Source organism: Parasteatoda tepidariorum, chromosome 2, assembly GCF_043381705.1.
Source record: "Parasteatoda tepidariorum isolate YZ-2023 chromosome 2, CAS_Ptep_4.0, whole genome shotgun sequence".
Lineage (NCBI taxonomy): Eukaryota > Metazoa > Arthropoda > Arachnida > Araneae > Theridiidae > Parasteatoda > Parasteatoda tepidariorum.
This window is the reverse complement of record NC_092205.1, coordinates 24,594,239-24,615,863: the sequence shown is the minus strand read 5'-3', so window position 1 is coordinate 24,615,863 and position 21,625 is coordinate 24,594,239. Positions and strand designations below refer to the sequence as shown.

General features: G+C 30.3%; 1 protein-coding gene across 1 annotated transcript in view; it reads left to right on the top strand.

The window, feature by feature from the left end:
* The first annotated feature begins 1,104 nt into the window (after positions 1 to 1,104).
* Positions 1,105 to 21,625, top strand: part of LOC107442511 (probable serine/threonine-protein kinase nek3) — a 39,636-nt gene continuing 19,115 nt past the window's right edge. Inside the window, exon 1 of the mRNA XM_016056097.4 lies at positions 1,105 to 1,397. Within this exon, the coding sequence (XP_015911583.1) occupies positions 1,379 to 1,397 (19 nt within the window). The 5' untranslated portion in view covers positions 1,105 to 1,378. The remainder of the gene's footprint in view (positions 1,398 to 21,625) is intronic.

The following is a 21,625-nucleotide window of genomic DNA, read 5'->3' as shown; positions in this document are numbered from 1 at the left end:
CTTTTTACCTTCAAATGCAGCGCTTCCAACTCATGGGCACTGCAACGAAGTACGGAGCAGTACCGGCTTTACGCATGGGCATACCCGGGCAGTGCCCGAGGGCCCAGGCACTCAAGGAGCCCACCCCGGGGTTCCTTTTGATAAATTATATTTAGAAAAACTAAAAATAAACAAATTGTCTTATATTTTTTTAAAAATAAATATATTCCATTGTATAAAGTGTGCATTTTGTTATTCTTTCAACACATAGTGATCGGTTATCATGCAAACAACAATAATTTGAATAGCTTATCACCGGGAAAACTTAAAAAGTCAACCGAAATCTATTTTTCTACGTTTTCCAATGAAGTTTTTGTGTGGATTCAATCTTTTGGGGAAATCAAAATGTATTTAAATTTGTTTAAATTATTGCATGTGTTAAAAATGCTTTATTTTATGCATGTGAAGTTTCTTTAGTTCGATTTTAAACAGTATACAATGTTATAAGTGGCCAAAAAATTTCTGTGCTGTGTGAGTATCGAGCGAATTTATTAAAAAATAAAGTACAAATGAAAATAAAGTTAAATCATAATTATGAACACGCAGGCATTATCGTTGAAATAATTTATTTATTTTTCTTTTTTTGCCACAACACATGTGACACGATTTCATTTTGTCATTCAGTAAACATTATTAAAGCTTCAACTAGCCAAATAAATATTAACATCAAATTTTTAACACGATAACACACTTCAAATATGATTTTATTCTATTAAAAACATTGACGCAAGGATAACGTTTGAATAAAGTCATGACACATAAAAGTTATCCCCGTCATTCATTCTTTGTTTAAAGTTATTTACCCCGTGTTTAGAACATCACACATGTGTCTACTAGATAACCCCGCGGGTGAGAAACTTCAAAAGAAAACTGTTACACATTTCAAACATTTTCAAAGATTTTTTTCCCCATTGCCTTCTCCCGCAGACGATTCTTAAACTACTTTTCAGATAGGAATAACACACATTTTAAAAAAACAGGCGACCTCGACCTCGAAATATCAAGAGAAGCAAACTATTCGCCAATGGCTATTCCAACTCAACTCCTGACTCTTCAACATCATTTGCAATCCAACCTGTTGAGAAAGACGGACGGTTGAAAAAAGTAGGATCGCGCGAGTTTCCTTCCGCACTCATGTGTTGAAGCCGGTTTTCAAAAATATTTAGTTAGGAATTAAAAACTGTGTTGATTTTTCGGAAGTAAGCTTAAATTTTGGAACGTTATGTGATTTGTGAGTGTATGAAGATGTGACACCCCGAATTTTTGGATTCTTGTTTATTTTTAGAAGAGGATGATTGTAGGAAATAGATAAAATTTTTGGTTAATTATCGGCAAGCCGATGAGGAGAGAAGACTATGGTAAGTGATGTTTTTTTTCTTTTTTCTTCTTCTTTTTGTTTAGATTAAAACTAGCGACAAAATTTTTCAGTATGATAATTTACATATCTTTGCTACATTTTTTTTTTAATAATTTACAGCCATTTTTTATTTATAATTTCTTTTTAAATTTAGGCAACAAATTATCAACTTCAATACTAATTCAGATATTTCGATACAGAATTTCATTATTGGTTATTTTTTTTACTCCAAAAAATTAACTATTATCAGTCACAAACGAAATTATTTTGATTTTGATCATTCTGAAAAATTCTAAAACTGCTGCAATGAGCATAATAATAATATAATATTTTTAGATTTTGAGTGATTATTGATTGATTTTTATTCCCACGGGTCATAAAAATTCATATTAGTGGTTAAGAATTCATTTTAACATTACTACATTAACATTACCGCCTTAATCACTTTTTCACTTAACTGACTGTTTAGAATTGTCATAAAACATCTTAAAAAATAACGGTGATCGCAAAAGTCAAAGATTGCTAAATTTTTGTCACAATTTTTAAAAATTTATTATGATTCCTGGACACTCAGCTTGACACATTAGTGCCATTATTTAAGAAAAAATTGTGTTTTTCGTAAAGGTAATAAATGGCAGTAATATGATTTCATTATTCGTATTAATTATTTACATTTGTATTTCTAAACAGAAAACATTTAGTATAATACTTATAAATTGCTCTTTTCAAAATATAAAGTATTAGCTAACAAAAGATAATAGTCGCTTACAATATACAAACAATGTAATTAACTCGTTTGTGTTCGGTGGTCATTTTTTAACGAAAATGAAAACTAATAGAACTCATAATTAGATCATTGATAGTTTTTAATTTAGGAAAAACAACTATGTCTGTTATATACTCTCTGAGATATGTTAGTAATATGAAGCGTCTAATTTAGATTTGTAAGCTTTATACTGTATTTGTTTTTAAAACTTACTTGGTAAAAGAAAATAACTTTCTTTTGAATTTAAACATTAATTTACTAATACTTTTTTTCACGACGACATTTTTAGCATCATTGAAATAGATATAAAATGTAGGTCGAATGGAATGATTCTTCTCATTGCATTCAAGTGTTAACTGGTTAAAGTTTTCTTTCAAAATTCTTATATTGAAAGCAAAAATGTAATTTGCATTTTAAATTCAATTTTGCGTAAAATAAATTTTATTGTATTATAATTGTTAGGAATAATTAAATTATTTTTGTTATATTTTACTTAGTTTACAATTTTTCTTCGGTTATTTTACTTCTTTTATTAGCTATTAATAGCTTTTATGTGAAAAGTATGAAATTTCAGATGATTTATTGTAACACAGATGTTTCTGAAGAATACTATTTTCATTTTTACGAATAAGCAAATGAAGATGTGATATGCTTTTCCAAGATCTTTAATTATTCCATCGTAATTACCGTTATGATTTACATTTCAATTTATTCATGTTAACAAAAATTTTCAAGCCACTTTCATTCATAAACTGAAATATAAGTTAGAAAATGTTGCTAATTTAATATCTTTAAAAAAATATTAATCACCACTTTTTGCATTTTTAGTTACCTGTGGTAACATTTAACTTGCATTTTAAATTATTCATATTTAGAAAAAATTTTTTTGTGCATTCACTTTCATTAGTGAACTGAAAAAAATATGCTATAAAAATGGCAAATTTTAATCTTTTTTAAAGAAATTTTATTAGTCATCACTTTTTGCATTTTAATTTCCCGTGACAAACCTGCAACTATAAATGAAATGGTTTTGCTAAGAGTTTTTCTTCTTTTCCGTCTTACTTTCTGCCTTTGTTATCAACTTTTTATCGCAACTAAGAGTCTCCGTCCCCTGTTCCCTTCGTTCACCACCCCCAGTAGTTGTTTCTCAATTATCATTGAACATCGAGAGAGAAGAACAGTTTATGTCCATTTTTTTATGTTTTGAAGATTACCATTTACTAAGTTCTCGAAGAGAGATAACTTGGGAAATCGGTTTCCTTCGAGAGTTATTACACAGTGAAGATAGAACGTGCTGTGAAAAAACATTTTCTTTTTTTTTAAAATTAAACTTCCAAGGACGTTAATTGATCTGCCCCTTGATCTTCCTATAAGTCGGTAAATAAGATCGTTTTTTTTATAATACATATAATTATTATAATTTTATGAAAGCACATTTTATTAACATGTTCATCGTAGCGAAGTGAAAGGAAAAATGAATTTTAAAAATAATCAACTGAATTGGAAAAAATATTTAAAAATATTAATTGAGAATGTGCGACGTACAGGCTTAACAGTTAATAAGAAGCAATAAATAAGAGATAATTTCACTTGTTAAAATAATATAACAATGACCTTCTGCCATATTACAGTTTGCTTTTGAAACAGTTATTATCTCTCTTTAGTTTTGTTAAAATTTATGTATGGCAACATCAAATCTATCTCTAATTTTTATTTATTCATTTTTTTGTTGCTTTTGACATCAAGTAAAGCGCTAGCTTATACTATGAAAATTTCGAGAGATAAATTTTCCTGCAACAATGGATAAATAATTGTTATTTTAAGGGAAAAGAATTGCAAAAACATTTAAAGTTGCAATATTGTAATACATTTCAAGCAAATGGGAATCCCCACCCCAAGAAAAATAATTTTCGCTAAACTTATAATTTTAAAATAGTTTTTCCACCGAATTTCAACCGTATAGCTGCATTTCATCGGCAGTAGAACGACTGACATAATTTTCTTATTACAAGTTTAACAGTTAATAATTTTCAAATTAATAAAATCCAAATTGTTCTTATTCCTTCGAGCTCCTTGCTCATCTTACTGATTTCTAAAATTAATTCAACAATTTCACGTTTCTAAGTCTTATAGATTTTAAGCAGCAAAGCAAAAAGGAACGTAAAAAAACAAGTGAGAACAAATTCGCATAAAGAAATATTAAAATTGCAACAACTTTCGAACAAATTGAAACTTAGAGGAGAAAAAACTGCGTTCGTAAACAAGCATGACCCATTCAGCACGCTAAATTTTATCTCTGTAGGTATATTCCTGCGGCCTGTAGAGCGGCTGTATGGTATTTTTACGGTTAACAGCCTTAACGGTTAATAATTCTCGAACTGATAATCGAATGTTAATTATTTTTATTCCATCGTAATCGCATACATTCGCAGGCCTGCCAACTACTGCGCTTCTTTATTTTACAGAATGGTAGACATTTAAAAATTAAAGCTTTCGGAATTTTTAGTAATTTTGCACACATTTTAAGAGCATTACCACGTAGGAGCTGTTGGAAAGTCAATGAATTTTTCTATCATTCATAGGTACTGGTGCTGAAAATATGTTTAAATTAATAAAAATTAATGCACAAAAATATAAACTTTTTTGCACTAGAATACATTTTTACAAAAATTGTAGAAAGTTGGCAGCCCTGAATTTTATAGCTGCCAATCTAATTGCTTTTATTTATATTTAAAAATGGCAAAGAAAATGTACAATTTGCTATCGTTAACAAATTGGTTTGATAGTGATTTTGACCATCACTACCCCTAAAAATTTTTTTAATAAATATATAAAAGTCCTATGAATTCTTTTAAAAAATACATTCAACCGTAAAATCTGTTATTTATATGTCTACATTTACAGGACTGCCAGTTTTCTAATCTCTTTGTAAAAATTTATTCCAGTGGTTCCTAAGTTTGGGTTTCAATGTATTATTTTTTATTCATTTAAACTTATTTCAACAGCACTACACATAAATGATTTAAAAGTTCATATGCAACGCATTTTGTGCCAGCTCTTTCATAATGAGGTTTTTAATATGTTGGCAAAATTACCAAAAATTCTGAAAGCTTTGGTTTTGAAATATCTACTCTTCTATAAAATATTTTGCAAAAGGAGTAGTAGTTAGCAGGCCTGCATTTAAAAAGAATCTTAACCAGTAACTGAAAAGACAGCAATTATGAAATGCAACTTCTGATGCAATTACGAATTATGACAAAATTTATTCTTCAATTTAACTCATTTAAGACAACAGTTGCGAAAATTTAAAATTTACTGTATATGTGAAAAGTACCTTTAGTAAAAAAAGTTGTCGAGCATTTATTCTTAGATTAATCTCATATCTGCTACAACCTAAAAAAAACTACAGCTTGAAATTTTGACGTTGCTTAATTTCAGATTAAACTGTTGACACATATGGGTGACAAAATAATACAAACACTTCAATACTAACATTATGTCAACAATCTTTCTAGCAGGAAAGATTTTAGAAGATTTTCCATGGCAAAACAGTTGGCATAATTTGGAAGATCAAGAAGTTTTTAGAAATGGTGTCCTTTTTATCTATGCAAAATTCCAATTCACCAAAATGAGCTTTGAAAGTTAATTTTTTTTAGCTTTAATACCACCAAAATGAGCATTACAAGTTAATTTCTTTTTACCTTTAACACCAGCAAACTAAGCATCGGAAGTTAATTTCTTTTGAGCTTTAGTACCAGGAATTTTGAAATCATTCTAAAGGATTGTGATATATGCGTTTAGAATTATAGTAGTAATAAAAAAAAGGAAAGAGGCTTTTAAACTTCCTGCATTCATATTGGTCGATGCAAATTTTGTGAAGAGGAAACCATTTCTAAACGCTTTAAGTCTGATCTTTTAAATTATGTCACAAGCTTTGACGTGTATAATCTTGCAAGACATTTTCTGCTGAAAGAAATATTGTTGATATGGAGTTATTATAGAAGTTTTCGTATTATTTTGTCACCCATCTGTATCGATCAAGAGTTCTGGTATCAATTTTGTTAAAAAAAAGAAGAGAAAAAGAAAAGAAAAAAAGCAGTTGAAAATTTTCTAATATTACCTTCCACTATTAAAATAAAATTTCATCCTTCCTTTTTCTAATTTCTACTGTAATTATATATATATTTATAGAAAGAGAGAGAGAGACGGAGTGAGAGAGAGTAAAATATTCTAGAAGCTACAAACATAATAATACATAATACGAAAAAAAATTATATTAATATCATTACAACTTTTTACTTTTTAATTATTTCCAAGTGCGCATGAACTCTGCTATCTTATTAATATATTATCAGATTTGCCAATTATAAATTTTTTATTACTTGTATTAAAAAGTTAAATTATTAAATTATTTTGAACTATTTTTTTTAAAACTTTGAATCAAATTTCAAACTTTAAAGGTAATCATTTAAAAAACATTTAGTAAAAAAAAATTTTTTTTTTAAATAAAAAAAAAATTTAAATGTGAGTCTAATTTGAAGGAATCAAGTAAAATAAAATCATTTATTTAATATTGATTGAAATTGCTATCTCATTTGAGCCGTTCCAAATTTCTCTTAAAAAATAGCTCATCCCGAAATAAACAGTCTAAATATTTGTTTTTACGTACCCTATTGAAATGAGAGCGAGAATATCTCGAAGAAGACGTATTGCAATCTAACAATCAATCGCCATAAAATTGCATGGGAATTTGAATACTAAACTACACTACAAGAGGTTCTTCATGAAAAGGAATCTTTCAACCGTGGAATGCAATTTTCAGATGATAGTTCCAAATGATGAAATAGTCATCACCATACACACATCATTAGAGCAGGCAATTTTTTCACGATCCGAAAAATGACTTCAGTTCACTTCGTTTAACTGCTCCATTCTCACATGAGTTCAAATATCGTTTGGACAGTGAATTATTCTTCCATCCGTTTAATGTCTTTCAACTGAAAATAAATATTTTCATATGCTTGACCTTTTTATATTGTTTTAAAATTTATCGGAACTATCTGAAAGTTGTTCGTAAAAAACTTTTGCTAAACTGAAAAAATCTAAAATTATTTTATTGCTAGTAATTAAACAAATTTGTGAGAAAGTGACTTTTATTTGTTCGTTAAAAGTTCGTCTGTTAAATTATTTCCTCGATGCTGACATAGGAATCGTATTATTCAAAAATATTTATTAAGTTTTCTAAACTGAAACTGGATTCATTATTTCGTTGATTCCAGTCTAAAACTCAATATTCTGTGCACATCTTAATATGTTTTAGTTCTAAAAGTGAAATATAGAAATTTCATTTGAAATTGTTTTAAAGCTTACTTGAGTGATTTAAAAAAGGATGAGCAATACTTTTTACAAAGGTGGCAGTTTTCCGTCCCATTGTTCCTGAGTATCATTTCTAGATATGATTTCTGAATCTTCTCCATCCTATACTGCGTAATATAACTGCAACATTTTATTTCATACATAAAAACAACAAAAATAGTTAAACAAAACAATGTTTTCAGCAAAAATGCTCTTATAACAATGTGAAAATGTTTCTATAATCATTATATTGTTCTGTACTTGCTTAAATTAATTTGCAAATTTCTCAATAAATATTTCAAAGTAAAAAAAAATTTTTTTTTTCATGCTGTTATGACATTTTGTTGGAAAAAGTTGATTGGATTAAAAAAATGAACTATTATTTTTACTATTATCGCCAAGATTTTTTTTCTACCTAAATTAAAAATATTAAAATTATTGAATAATTCTCCGATTCTTACATATTTTATGAAGCTGAACAATGCAGCGCTGGAATAGCTTTACAAATATTAAAATAAATAAGTAAACAAATCACAAACGCTTTTAATTTAAAAAAAAAGGGGGAGGGTTTCGCTGCACCGAAATTTTGCATCACTTACATTATTCGCATTAAGGGCGCTGACCGGAGGTTGATAAAATATAATAATACAGTTATGAACAGCTGTTACGAATTCCAGCTGTTTTAAAATTAGAATATTAATCGCTGAAAGATTTTATTTCGAGTCATGAAAAAGACTTTGAAAAACAGCCTTAACATGGAATTTTACTGACAAAAGAGTGTTGAGACTGCTGTTGGTTTACTGTAATAAGTCTTAGAAAGATAAGGCCAAACTTTCTAGGCCTGCTATATTAAGCGTAGAAAGATGTTGTTAAGTATCATATTACTAAAACGCATACATCACTTTTAAAATTACATTACTATTGAATTACATTACATTTTACTATTGAAACCTGCCGACCGGCCTGAGTAGGGGAACTGGTCTTGCATCAGAAAGGTTCTAGGTTCGAATCCCGGATGCAAAGGCATGGATGTTCTTTCATTCTCTGTACTATCTGTCCTTACTGTGGGAGCAACATTGCCCCACCTAACATGGTGCCCCTGAAAGAGTGGCCAGCAAATTTACCCTTCAGATGACTGTATGACGAAAAGTCATTCTCCGATGGGCATTGGAAAAAAAACTATTGAAATCCACATGTAATAAGAACCTTATTGTGGTTGCAACGAAATCACTTTTTCAAGAGACCAACAGAGAACGAGGAAGCTTTGCTACTAAAATTCAGTATTATTTCCAACAGTGGTAACAATAGTTATGCATCAAATTTGTAAAATATTACTTCCCGATGAGCAAGCATTTTTTACCAAATTTATTTTTCAAACGTAAATCAACACATAAATAAGGCAAAAATATTATGCTATATTGCATTTCCATTTGCGTTCACGTCTTTGAACTTTTATTATTACCACGTAATTTACTAAAACGCCGGCAGTTTTCAACCTTATTCTTAGGTTATTAAGTGCTACATTATATCTACATGAAAAAAATAAAATAAAAAGGCTTGGTGCACACGCCAACCACACGCTTCTTCAAGGCGGATTTGCAAATGATTGCCTTCTGACCCTCTTTGCTCAGTCGCAACACAATTGAACAAAGGAAGATCCTATCAAACATTGCGTGTGCCACACTGCTAACTCCTTTTGGTCGAGCATCTAATGGTTTAGTAAGTGCGTAAAGAGTGCTGCTGTTCCAAGTTCAATCGCAAAAATGCTTTTGAAGAGCCCAAGATGATCTTTAGGACAGTCAGCAGACGATTATTGGTGAAAGGGTGAATTGTCATGCTTGAATAAGCAGATCTTTTTAACATATTTTTGTTGGCTAATTAGGAGTTTTAGTAGATGTGATAAAGTCATGTTCCTTAAAAGGAAGTTAAATGCATTATATGAAATGAATTTGTTATGCCGATGAAGGTTGTGCAGTTTATATAAACTGTTAGTGTTTTATGGGGGTGATTATTGTTAAAGAGTTCTAAATTTAATATAGGTTAAAGAAATCAAAATTAGATTGGTCTTGGCAGGTATTGGTTAGTTTTTGAATATAATGCAATGTATATATATTGAGGATATATCGATAACGATATTTATATTTCTTCATCAATCTATTAAGCGCCAATTGTTCTCGTTTGGAACAAGTGTATCTAGCAAAAAGAAAGATATTGGGCATTTAAGTTATTTCGTTGTTAGAATTTGTCTAAAGAAAGCAAAGCATTTGTGACCACTAAATTATATAAACATATTTTTTGATGAAATCATGCAAAGGTCATATTTTGAAATTGATTGTTAAGCTGACAGAGAAAATGCTCAGTTAACGTTCTTGCGTTATTACAAAATGGTGATGGTAGAAAGCAAATTATTCTATATTACTATTTGGCTAATTGGTACAAATGGTAGAAAGCAAAATTAAGGCCTTAACTTTGCTTTCATAACATTTGTTTCTTTCTTCAAATATTTGAAATGAAAGCAAAATGTTGGCTTTAATTTTACTTTAACGTTTGAATCTTTATTCACACAAATAAATATAATAAAATAAATATCTAAATTATTTTATCGACTTTTACAAGAATATATAGATAGACAAAACGGTTTTAAAGGATATGCTTGGTATGACAAACGACCATATGCCTATATGGTTATGCCTCTTCTCTCTGTCACCACAGCTTTTTTACCCTTCCAGTCGAAAGTTAGTCTCTCAATTACCACAACAAAGAACCCTATTTATCATATAGATGTAAACAATACTGTTTATTGAAGTCTATAGACTTGCCAAACATATAAATTTCAAAATAACATTTTATTTCTGGCGTTTAAATGTAATAGAAGAGATTTTCTCATAATTAGATTTCTTCAGATTCTTCATAATTCTGAACATTATATTAATCCATCGAAAATTAATTCCGAACAGTATGACAACTATGTATAAACTTGATACGACAGTAAAAGGTCTTATTTTTATCAGAGCTGTTTGTACCCTGGGAAAAAAAAACTGGCATTTGATTTCTAGCTTGTTTCCGCAAAGAATAAATATCCATGATTACCATGACTTATAAACAGCTATTTTTTCCTCTTTGGAAACAGTCTGGTACATTCATGACAACTTCTTGTTTGTCAGAATTCTTTATTTTTTACCGAAAACAAGCAAGGTATGACGTGGTTTTACTACCAGCTTTTCCCCTTTTCCAGGGCGCAAACAGCCCTAAGCTTTGTGCAGTGATGTTTTTTAATTGCTGTAAAAACTAAGATATTTTACATGATTCAATTGAAATATTCAGCACACACATTAAAATTCATCAGCATATTTGAGCACCCCTTCAATTAAAGGATATCCACGATCTTTAAAAAATTAAAAACTGAAGACTAACTTTTTGTTTAAAGACAATTGAAAATTTCATTAAGTTTGCAATTTTGAATCAATTTTGAAGTTTACATGATCAGGATAATTTGGGCAGATATGAATATTTCGAAAATCACATTAAATTTAATTTAAAATGCTTTTGACGCAACGCGACGTAGAAATAAAAATATGTATAAAAAACTGATTGTTGTGATGTTGTTGAATGTCGAAGAAATATTGTTTTTTCGATGTTGAATGTCGAGAAATATTGTTCTTATTGCACCACTTAGAGTTATTAACTTTTACTTGTTTCGAAAAAAGTTATTTTTAGTCGCAACAGAATTTCCTTCACGATACACTTATTGTCTGCCGTGATGCTTCTATTACAACAACTCATTAAAAAGAAAAGGATTTGTTAAATTTTTTGAACGAAATTCATAGCTAACTTTTTTATTTCAACTTCAAAGTTTCACTTTCACGTTTTAGAAAGAAAAAAAAGGGAAACAAAAATTATTTCTTTATGAACATTTATTTAAGAGAACAGAGACATTCACAGTTATATAAAAACAACTCAAACATTTATATTTGAAAATGACGTATGGAACTTATATAAAATTAATATTTTCTAAAATCAGGGCAACCAACTTTCTAAGTTTTTTGCGAAATTTTCGGTTAGTGGTTTGTTTTAATGTATTATTCCTAATTTTTAATGTATTATTCTTCGTTTTTTGAATTTGGTTTAAGATCTTTTTCACACCACTACTTGTGAGTGATTCAAAAGCTAATATGAAATGCCCCTTTGTACAAGCTTTATTGTGTAGAGGCTTTTAAAATGTTGTCTAAGTTAATAAGAATTCTGAAAACCTTTGCTTTTAATTGCTTACCACTCTGTAAAATACTTTGCAAAGAGCGTGGTGGCATCCCTGTCTAAAATATTGAATAACTAATTAGTACAAAGGCGAATAAATTGCCATTTTTATCTTAATCATGCACTACTGAGTCCCGGAATTAAATTAGTTCGGTAAATAAAAGGTTAAATTATGGTGTCTTGTTAATTTTATCTCTATTTGTTTACTTTTTTGAACTAATTAAAACATATTGCGAACATACATAATTTTCATGAAGCATGTTTTATACGTTTCAAAATAAAATTAACAATTTATTCAAATGTTCACCATGAAACATTTTTTTAAAAAGATAAATTAGTTCGAATTAATAAATTTATCAAGAATATTTTTAGTGACTCTATTTAATCCCTGTTTTTGTTTTCCTTTACATTTCATTTGTTTTATCCCTTTCTTTTAAGTTTTAACTTTTAGAGTACAGACATTTGGAATTTCCTTGAATTAGGATAGATTTTACAGGGCATTAATACATTTAGAGAAATGTAAAAGTTTTTAAATTTTCTATATTTATGCCTTTACTAATCACGTCAATAATTTAAAAACATTCAAACTTGTTATGATGCAAAAGTTAGCTGTTTTTTTCTTTTATAATGAGTTACAGCGTTTTTTTACTTTTTCTTCTTGTGGCTACATCAGATCGGTTTACCCCGATTATGGGATACTATTTATGTTTGGCGCAGTATAACCGATTAAGGCTCAACAATTCATTCAACAACTTTTACTTTTGTTTTCCTACCAAAAAACGCAATTACTGGCAGCTACGAAATTTTGTGCCTGTTTATTTATGAATTAGATAACATTGATACTTAATTATGGTTACCATTAGATTTATTTTATAACTGGCGTTGAATAGCCGTCCCAATTCTCAACCCTAACCAGAACACAATAGAATTCATGGATCAAGCATTGTGACAAATTAGCCTTCGTGGTAGACTTTTTAATGGAACTAACCAGCATTTGCGTTGCATGGAGAAGAAAACCAAGAAAGTTTCTCTCGGTTTTCTCGAAGTCCAGGGGATTCTAATCGATGATTTGTCTATCACTCAAGATATTTTACGTCACCATTGTGGTCAATGCTAGCCGGAAGTGGAATTCGTATCAACCAGCCACCGCTGGGATTCGAACTAATGTTACCTCATAGAGAGGCGAACGCTCGATACCCTGAGCGTGGATATTTCCGTATCTGTGGAAGAATAATCACCAAGTCTTGGATACTTCTGAGCAGTGACCGGCGAGAAACTAAAAAAAAAACATCATAGAAAGGGACTAACTCGAAAGGTATAACTCGTAGCCACCCCCAGGCAAACATCTACATATTTTGTAAATTTTTTTTTTGCAAGTTTAAAATCTAATCGGCACCTTGGCGATTGTAGTTGGTTAGACAGATCACGATGCAGAAATATCCCCCCCCCTGAGCCACTGCTGCTCGAATTAGTTCATTGTAATGGATGGGATTTTTTCGGTCGGTAGGGCGCTGGGCCCATATCCATGAGGTCGTGGGTTCGATCCTCGCCGGCCGAAGACTCCCCGTGTAGTAAATGGTGACTGATGCACGTTAAATCTGTCGAGTCTCAAAGTCCTCCATGTTCCCACAACAAATCAATACCTCTGGGGGTACTGATCCAGGAGTTTCCTTGTCTTCTGGATTGGTTCAAAATTACAAGGCTACGGAGTTGAACGTAAGTAGTCGTAAACCCATGAAAATGGGTCTGCTGTTCAACGACGGTTATAAAATAAAATATGATAGGCGAATTACATTAAAAATATAGAACAATCAATAAATGTGAATTAAATAATTTTGCCTTTTAAGATACATAGATAAGATATACTTATATAAAATATACTTATATAAAATATACATATACTTATGTAAGATCATATTTATGTAAGATTATGTATATATCATACGTTTACAAACGTTTTTAAAGAATGTAACAATGGTTGTAAATTTATGTTAAATTGAATAAGAATTTTTTTTCTTCAACGATATCACTTTAACATTTAGAGGTATGGAAGGACAATTTTTTTTTACTGATATATATTTCATTTGAAAAATAACACATAGTAGTCATAGATGTATTAAATGATCGAGGCTCATCTTGCTGTAACCCTTTTTAAAATTATTAAAGACTGTGACAACACTGTATAAACACTAGATAGTTATGCGTTTGTGCTAAGTACTAGTTAAATTAAAAATAATACCATTAACTTTTATTGCTCTTTCAATATTATAGAAATTTCCCTTTAAATATTACAGAAAAATAATCCGACCTAATTGAAACATTAACTAATTAATAATAAATTAGTTAATTATCAAAGATTGAAACTTTGTATATACCTATATTGCCCAAAAGCAGTCAAAATGACTGCATTGTGAAATAATAACTAATATGTAAAGAAATTTGTTTAATTAATTTTTAATATTTTTTACATTATTTACAGTTATATAACAAATTATTAGTAAATATTAACATTAAAAAATTTATTTCAGTTGGAAAGAAAACATTAATTTATGCATTATTACTTGTAAATTTTTTGCAAATGAAAAAGCATTCAAAATGACTTCCTTTAGGCGATCTAGTGTTAAAAACATTTTTTGGCGAANCATAGATGTATTAAATGATCGAGGCTCATCTTGCTGTAACCCTTTTTAAAATTATTAAAGACCGTGACAATACTGTATAAACACTAGATAGTTATGCGTTTGTGCTAAGTACTAGTTAAATCAAAAACAATACCATTCCCTTTATTGCTCTTTCAATAACCTTTTAAATATTATAGAAAAATAATTCGACTGAATGGAAACATTAACTAATTAATAATAAATGAATAATTAATTAGTAAATTAACACTAGAAAGACTGAAGCTTTGTCTATACCTATATTGCCCAAAAGCAGTCAGAATAACGGCATTGTGAAAGAATAACTAATATGTAAAGAAATTTGTTTAATTAATCTTTAATATTTTTTACATTATTTACAGTTATATAACAAGTTATTAGTAAATATTAACAATAAAAAATCTATTTCACTTGGAAAGAAAATATTAATTTATGCATTATTACTTGTAAATTTTTTGCAAATAAAAAAGCATTCAAAATGACTTCCTTTAGGCGATCTAGTGTTAAAAACATTTTTTGGCGAAGTTGGCAGTTATTTGTTTAAAAATGGTTCCAACTGTATTTACAAAACAATACAACAGCTTTTAAAATTCAGAATAGTCATTGATATGATCAGTATCAATGACTAACATTATCAGAATCCCATTGCAGTATCAACGCCATTTGCATTTGTCATGATTCAAATATTTGATTTCTCTCTAACATCGTCGACACCTCCTCAGTTATCTTGGCCAAGCAGCGCGTCAGCCCTCATTATGATTCTAGAACTATGTCACTAACCTCTTCCTTCGACGGCGAACTTGACCAACTGCTTCAAATATTTTTTTCTTTCCTCCTTCCGATCACATACACACCCTTCGGCAATACCCGAAAACGAATCGTCTGCTTATTTCTTCTACGACCGGAATTAGATCAACAGTGAATTTCGAATTTTTCTTTTTCGAAATGAATTTTGTTGGAAAACGGATTTTCTCAAAATGGAATCATTATTGTTCGATTCACTTGTTAACGAAATACGAGAGGCCCCGAGAAGGGAAAGTTTGACATCAATAAATGTGCCAAGAACATTATTTTCATCAGTTTAGGTTACGCTTGATGTCACAACACGACACTTGTTCCTTATTTTAGTGTATCCGGAAAAGGAAAAAAAAAAGTAAATTAAAAAGGAAATCAAAAGCATAGCTTTTACAACTCTCTCGAATTTTTTTAAGGATTTTTTTCTAAGCACTTAATTTGCTAGGGAGCGCTCTAAGAAACCTATTACCACAGTACTTAGATATAAGGATCTTATATTAGTTTATTAGATATCTATTACGACAATTAAAAGTATCCCTAACGTCAATAAGACTTTGTCGTTTCTTCATATCCCTCCTGTAAAAGATATTCATTTTCAGACAGAGCTTCATATAAAATTTAGTACTTTGTCTAGTCATCAGTGATAATATCGAAGTGAATTTTACTTTAAGTTTATTTAATTATTTACTTTATTATTTTATTTACTTTAAAAAAAAATTCTAAATATCAATTTATTTTATATACAGGGTTGCATCTATTTTCTACTCTTTTTGTAAAAATTTATTCTAGTGGTAGCTATACTTATGTTTTATTGTATTATTTTTTTATTTATTTAAACTTATTTCCAACACCATTACACATATATGATTTATAAGTTCACATGCAACGACACTTTGTTCCATATCTTTCGCTGTAAGGCGAGATAATTACAAAAATTTTTAAAAAATTTTTTAATAGAATTTTTTAAGAAATTTTAAGTAACCTAATAGACACGGGCAAACTCTGCCGTCTAAAGTTAGAGCAGATTATTAAACGTTATAGTAAAAAGATATAAATAATAAAAATATAATGAGAAATGTTGTAACTCATCAAAAGCCAACAACAATAATACATACCTTTAAACGAAAAAAGTGACTAGTTTTCCTAAATTAGTTTTGTCAATCTCCTTTTGGCACAATTTAAAATTTAAGTTTAAATTTATTTAACGTAAGACAAAAAATTTAATTTCTTATAAAAATGTCCATATTTCCATAAATATTTGAGCTAGCCTTACGAAATTTCGTGCAATTAGCGCATATAATAACCAAAATAAATTCTACAAGTTACAAATATTTTGCTACATTTTTTAGCATTGGGTGCTTAAAAACACTGTTTTACGTTTTCAATTTATTGTCAGTCTCCCAAACCCCTAAAAGCTTTGAACTTCATTGATAAATATGAGAAATTGCATGAAGTAAACACTTCGGAAGTTACAACATGATTCCTTAAATATTTCTTGAGGAATATGAAGAAATGAATTAGTATTGAAATCTCTTCGTTATTTGGTCCACCCCTTTGTATCTCATAAATGCTACCACTTTAAAAAATCTTCCAGACAGTGGGAGCCCTGACAGTGATTTTATTTTTCAATTTAAGTCTGTCTCAAGCTCAAATTTATGTGTAATAGATGGCAAACGAGGCGTAAATGCTTTATTTTTAAACGAAAAAAAATAATTACTTTGGAAGTATTCAGTCGATGATTAATATATTAAAGATAAATGAATAAATGATTTTAACCGGAGAAATTATTCACATTTGAAATATGTAGTCGGTGATATGTTAACAATAAATAGATACATAAACTTGTCATTTTCCTTTTTACAATGTTTATGTATACTCGATAAGGTAAACACTTCATTCGCATGTAACACTTCATCATAAAAGTGGAGAAGTAGACATATTTCGAGGGCTCAAAAATAGACACTCATTCTCAAGACTCAGCAGACGTGAATAAAGGAAACAAAGCAGATTTGATAATAGAAATGCAAATTGCTAGTAAAAGAATGATAAATAAAATAAAGATGAAGAACGATACTCGGAAGAAGTGCGACTTTCGATCTTCTTCGAATGCTTTAACTTTATAATTTATGACGAAAATATAGTGTTTACTTAATTAAGTATCTATTAAATTAAAATCTTTCTTTCTAAAATCTAACCTCTCTTTCATTAAAAATTTTTCAGTTTCAGTTTCTAGAGATTATTCATTATAAAGGAATACTTATTTGTTTAAATGATCTCGTGATTTATGAATGATGAGAATGAATAAATAAATAATAATATTAAATTACATAAAAATGTGTATATGATAAAATAGTATGCGAATATTAATTATATAAATTTTGAAATGATATATAAATTTTGAAATGATATATAAATTATAAAATAACATATAAATTATTAAATAATATATAAATTATGAAATAATATAGAAATTACATCAAAAGTAAATCAAAGTAGTCAAATTTTTGTAACTAAAAGTTTTTTTCTTCCTTTCCTAAATTGAATATCGTAGCAAACTTGTGTTAGAGAGATAATGAATGAAAACTGATGAGTTCGATTTTGTCCTTACTATTTCTTTCACGCTTGACATTAAAAAAAGGACATCTAGTTCCTCTTCTTAGCACTACAGCCCAGAAAAGGCCAGGGCTGTCTTTGCTCTTCTGTCGAATTCGAGTTGAGTTTCTTCCCACGGAGTCTGTCAGATATTATCTGCGGGGTACTAACTCTTTGCTTACGGCTGGTACAACATATGGACCACATGTGATGGTGCAACATGGTATACCGTAAACAAAGGGCTAAGAAGGACATCACCAGAAAATTATTATTTTACGACATTAATGATTTTAAATATTCAGGACTATACAAGCTTATAAGAAAAAAATTGCTTTTAAGCTTAATAGGAAAAAAATTGCTTTTTCTTCATGCTGATGAATAGATTTACTTCCATTTTTTGACGACATCCCCCCAGAAAAAAAACAAGTGATATTTTTTCTTGTAAAGATAAATAGGCTTGTATAATCTTGAATATTCAGGACATATTTTTCTTATTTATATAATAGAATGGCGATTTTACTTCTATTTAGCGCATAGTTAAAGTAATTAAGTTCTATTTACGTTCAGCAATTGAAAAGGAAGACAACTTAGAATTGAAAAAGAATGAAAAGGCCTTTTAAATAAATCCTATAGTGACAACTAATTTCCACTACTTATACAACAATAGCGCAAGCATAACTGTTAGATAAATATTAAGCGAATCGACCTTTAACTATGGAGAAAATTGAGTCAATTTCAGAAAGAATTCTGAATAAAAGAAACATTTACATAGCTCTCGGTTATAGAACATTTAAAATGAGTTCCACTTTAGGAATAAGTCCGCTATTAAAGCATTGGACTCTGAAGTTTTACTTAAATATTTAATCTCTAAGTTCAATTCCTTGAATATAAATAGATATTGAAAGACGTCTTATCAAAACCATTATGATAATAATGTGTGATGGATTTTCCAATTCCCATTATAGGCAGTTCTTGTATACTTAATTCTGTCCATCAGATTTTATGTTAACACTTTGTGAATCATGAGTGACTCGACTTTTTACTTATTTATTTCTAAATCCTTGCAGTTTTTATTTAGAAAAAAACACATGTTTTTGTTATTTGAGGTTTTAATGATAACTTGCAGAAAACAAAATCCAAAAATTTCAAAATGAACTTATTATGAAATGACAAATGCTACGTCACATGCTCAGAGATGTGTATTGATTCGCTTTGCGCGAAAATATTTTCCAGTAGTAGTAGAATTTGTTCTTATGTTAGATTTTCGTATTAGTAAGTTTAAAGAAAAACGATTTCGTGCACCATTGCATTAAAACATATTAAACATATGCATAAAATCTCACTTTGTTGCAGGCTTCACATAATTAGACTTTTAAATAAGTTCTTAAAAGGAAATGATTTTCTGAGAATTTTAGTGTTTTAAAACTGTACCACTTCATAAATTATTTTGGTTGTTTTATATTTGAATTTTGTTATCGCTGCATACGATGTTTAACATGCCAGTTTTATATTTTTTAAATTTTTGGTGCTCTTTTTAATAAACTTTTAATACACTGCTGGACAATTGCTAAGGACGGATCACAAATTGCAATGTAGCATAACATTAAGCGAGACATGAGACCTAGTAGGATAAAGTATAGTTGCCACACTGTTCAGACATTAGAATAAAGAACATTCATTGTTCTGGAAAGTACAAAAGCTATGAAACATCTGAAAGAAAAAAAATGTTCATTTGATGCTGCGTACGGAATAATGGAACAATGCATTTAAATGTCAGCAGGCAACTTGAAGAAAGGTGTCAGTACGGGATATGTCCACCGTGGAGTGTGATGCAACATTCTACAGGTCGTATCATACTTCGCACAACATTATCCAGCAGCTGTTGAGGCAATTTATCCCATTCCTCTGTCAGTGCACGGATGAGGGTGTTCTTGTTTGTCGGAGGATAGTTTCAACCAGCAAATTGCCTCCCCAAAGCATCTCAAACATTTTCAATGTGGTTTAGATCTAGAGAACGTGATGGCCATACGAGGCGTTGAATACCCTCACTGTCTAAACAATTCTGAACAGCGAGTGTTCGATGACATGTTGCGTTGTCGCCCATAAAAACAAATTTATCACCGACAGCACCACGGAAAAGACGAACATGAGGAAGTAGAACTTCATCAAAGTATCGTTGGCCCGTCATAGTCCCATTCGCAACCACATGTAGGCGCGTGCGGCCATTGATCATGATGCTGGCCCACACCATGACCCTGCATGTCGGATATCGGTCCCTTTCCTGAATATTTTCTGGACGATAACCAGTACCACTCTCGCGCCAGATCAGTTGGCGTCTACAATCCGATGACAGACTGAACCTACTCTCATCTGAGAAGAGTACGCATGCCCAGTCCTGTTCAGTCCAATTGTGATGCTCACGACACCATTGCAAACGTGCAGTACGGTGCTGTCTGGTCAATGGGACGCACACAACAGGTCTGCGGGTGTATAGTCCTCCTCCCCTCAAACGTCTGGCAACAGTTTTTCGGGAGATCTGCTTTCCTGTGGTAGCAAGAAACTGATTTGCCACCTGCTGAGCTGTGGTGCGCCTGTTCCTTTTTACTGATAGGACGATGTATCTGTCTTCAGCAGGCGTCTTACTTCTAACACGACCTCCCCCTTGCCGCTTACTACACATTCCAGTAGTTTTAAAAGATTTCCACAGCCGTTAAACAACACCGTCAGCGATGTCGAACTCCCTGGCAACGTCTCTTATTTTTCGCCCTTCTTCGATCTTTCCAATAATTCGGCCACGCTTAAAATCATCTAAGTAATATCGGGAAGACATGCCGAAAATTTCAAGTTCGTCAACTAAATCTTTCCTGTAAAAATTTGACTTGAAACAACAACTCTCCACAACGCGTCAAAACCTTTAAAGCTCTTATCAGCGCTATCACGTGATGAACAAACGTGGACAAAAAAATTTACATACGCATACCCCTTCTTACTATATCCCGCACTTATTCTAATTTTCCACATTTTGCTTCCCTTCATTTTGTGGTTGCTATGGATGATAGTGTTATCCGTCCTTAGCAATTGTCCAGCAGTGTAGTATAAATGAATACTAAGTTACATTTAAATACTTACATTTACCCAGTTCCTGGCAAAACAAAAGCACCGAAAAAAGTTTTTAGCAAAAAAATATATTTGATATTTAATATGCTACACATAACTTTTAAAAATTGACGTGAAAGCTAACATGAGAGAAACTACTCACTATCTTTAACCCTTATCACTCCAATCAGTAATCTCCCATCAGTAGTATTACCATGTGTCATTGTTGGAGGTTTACAGCTTGCTTGTTCCATTTGGTACACATGCAGGGGTTGGACTAAAATATGGAAACATTTCTATGCTAACTATTTGTAAACAATCTTCCGTTAGCTGCAAATGTTTTGAAAGATTTTGCATGACAAAACTGTCGGCATAATTTGAAATATCATGATTGAAGCTTTTGAAAATGGTGGCATTTTTACCCATGCAACATTTGTCTCGACCAAAATGAACGCACGAAGTTAAAATCCTCTTTTCATTATCGCTATAATTAGAAAACTAATCTAATATTGTAGGTATTGCAATCTTATATATATATACACGTATATATATACATACATTGGTCGGAAGTAGTGCACTACAAGTAGTGAAACTACTGTACCAAAACATTTTTCATAGTTTGTGGTGTAGTAGTTGCAGTGTACTAATTTTCAATGAAGTAGTGTAGTTCGTATTGTTATACAAAAAACAGTAGTTTGAAGCGATTCCCAACAA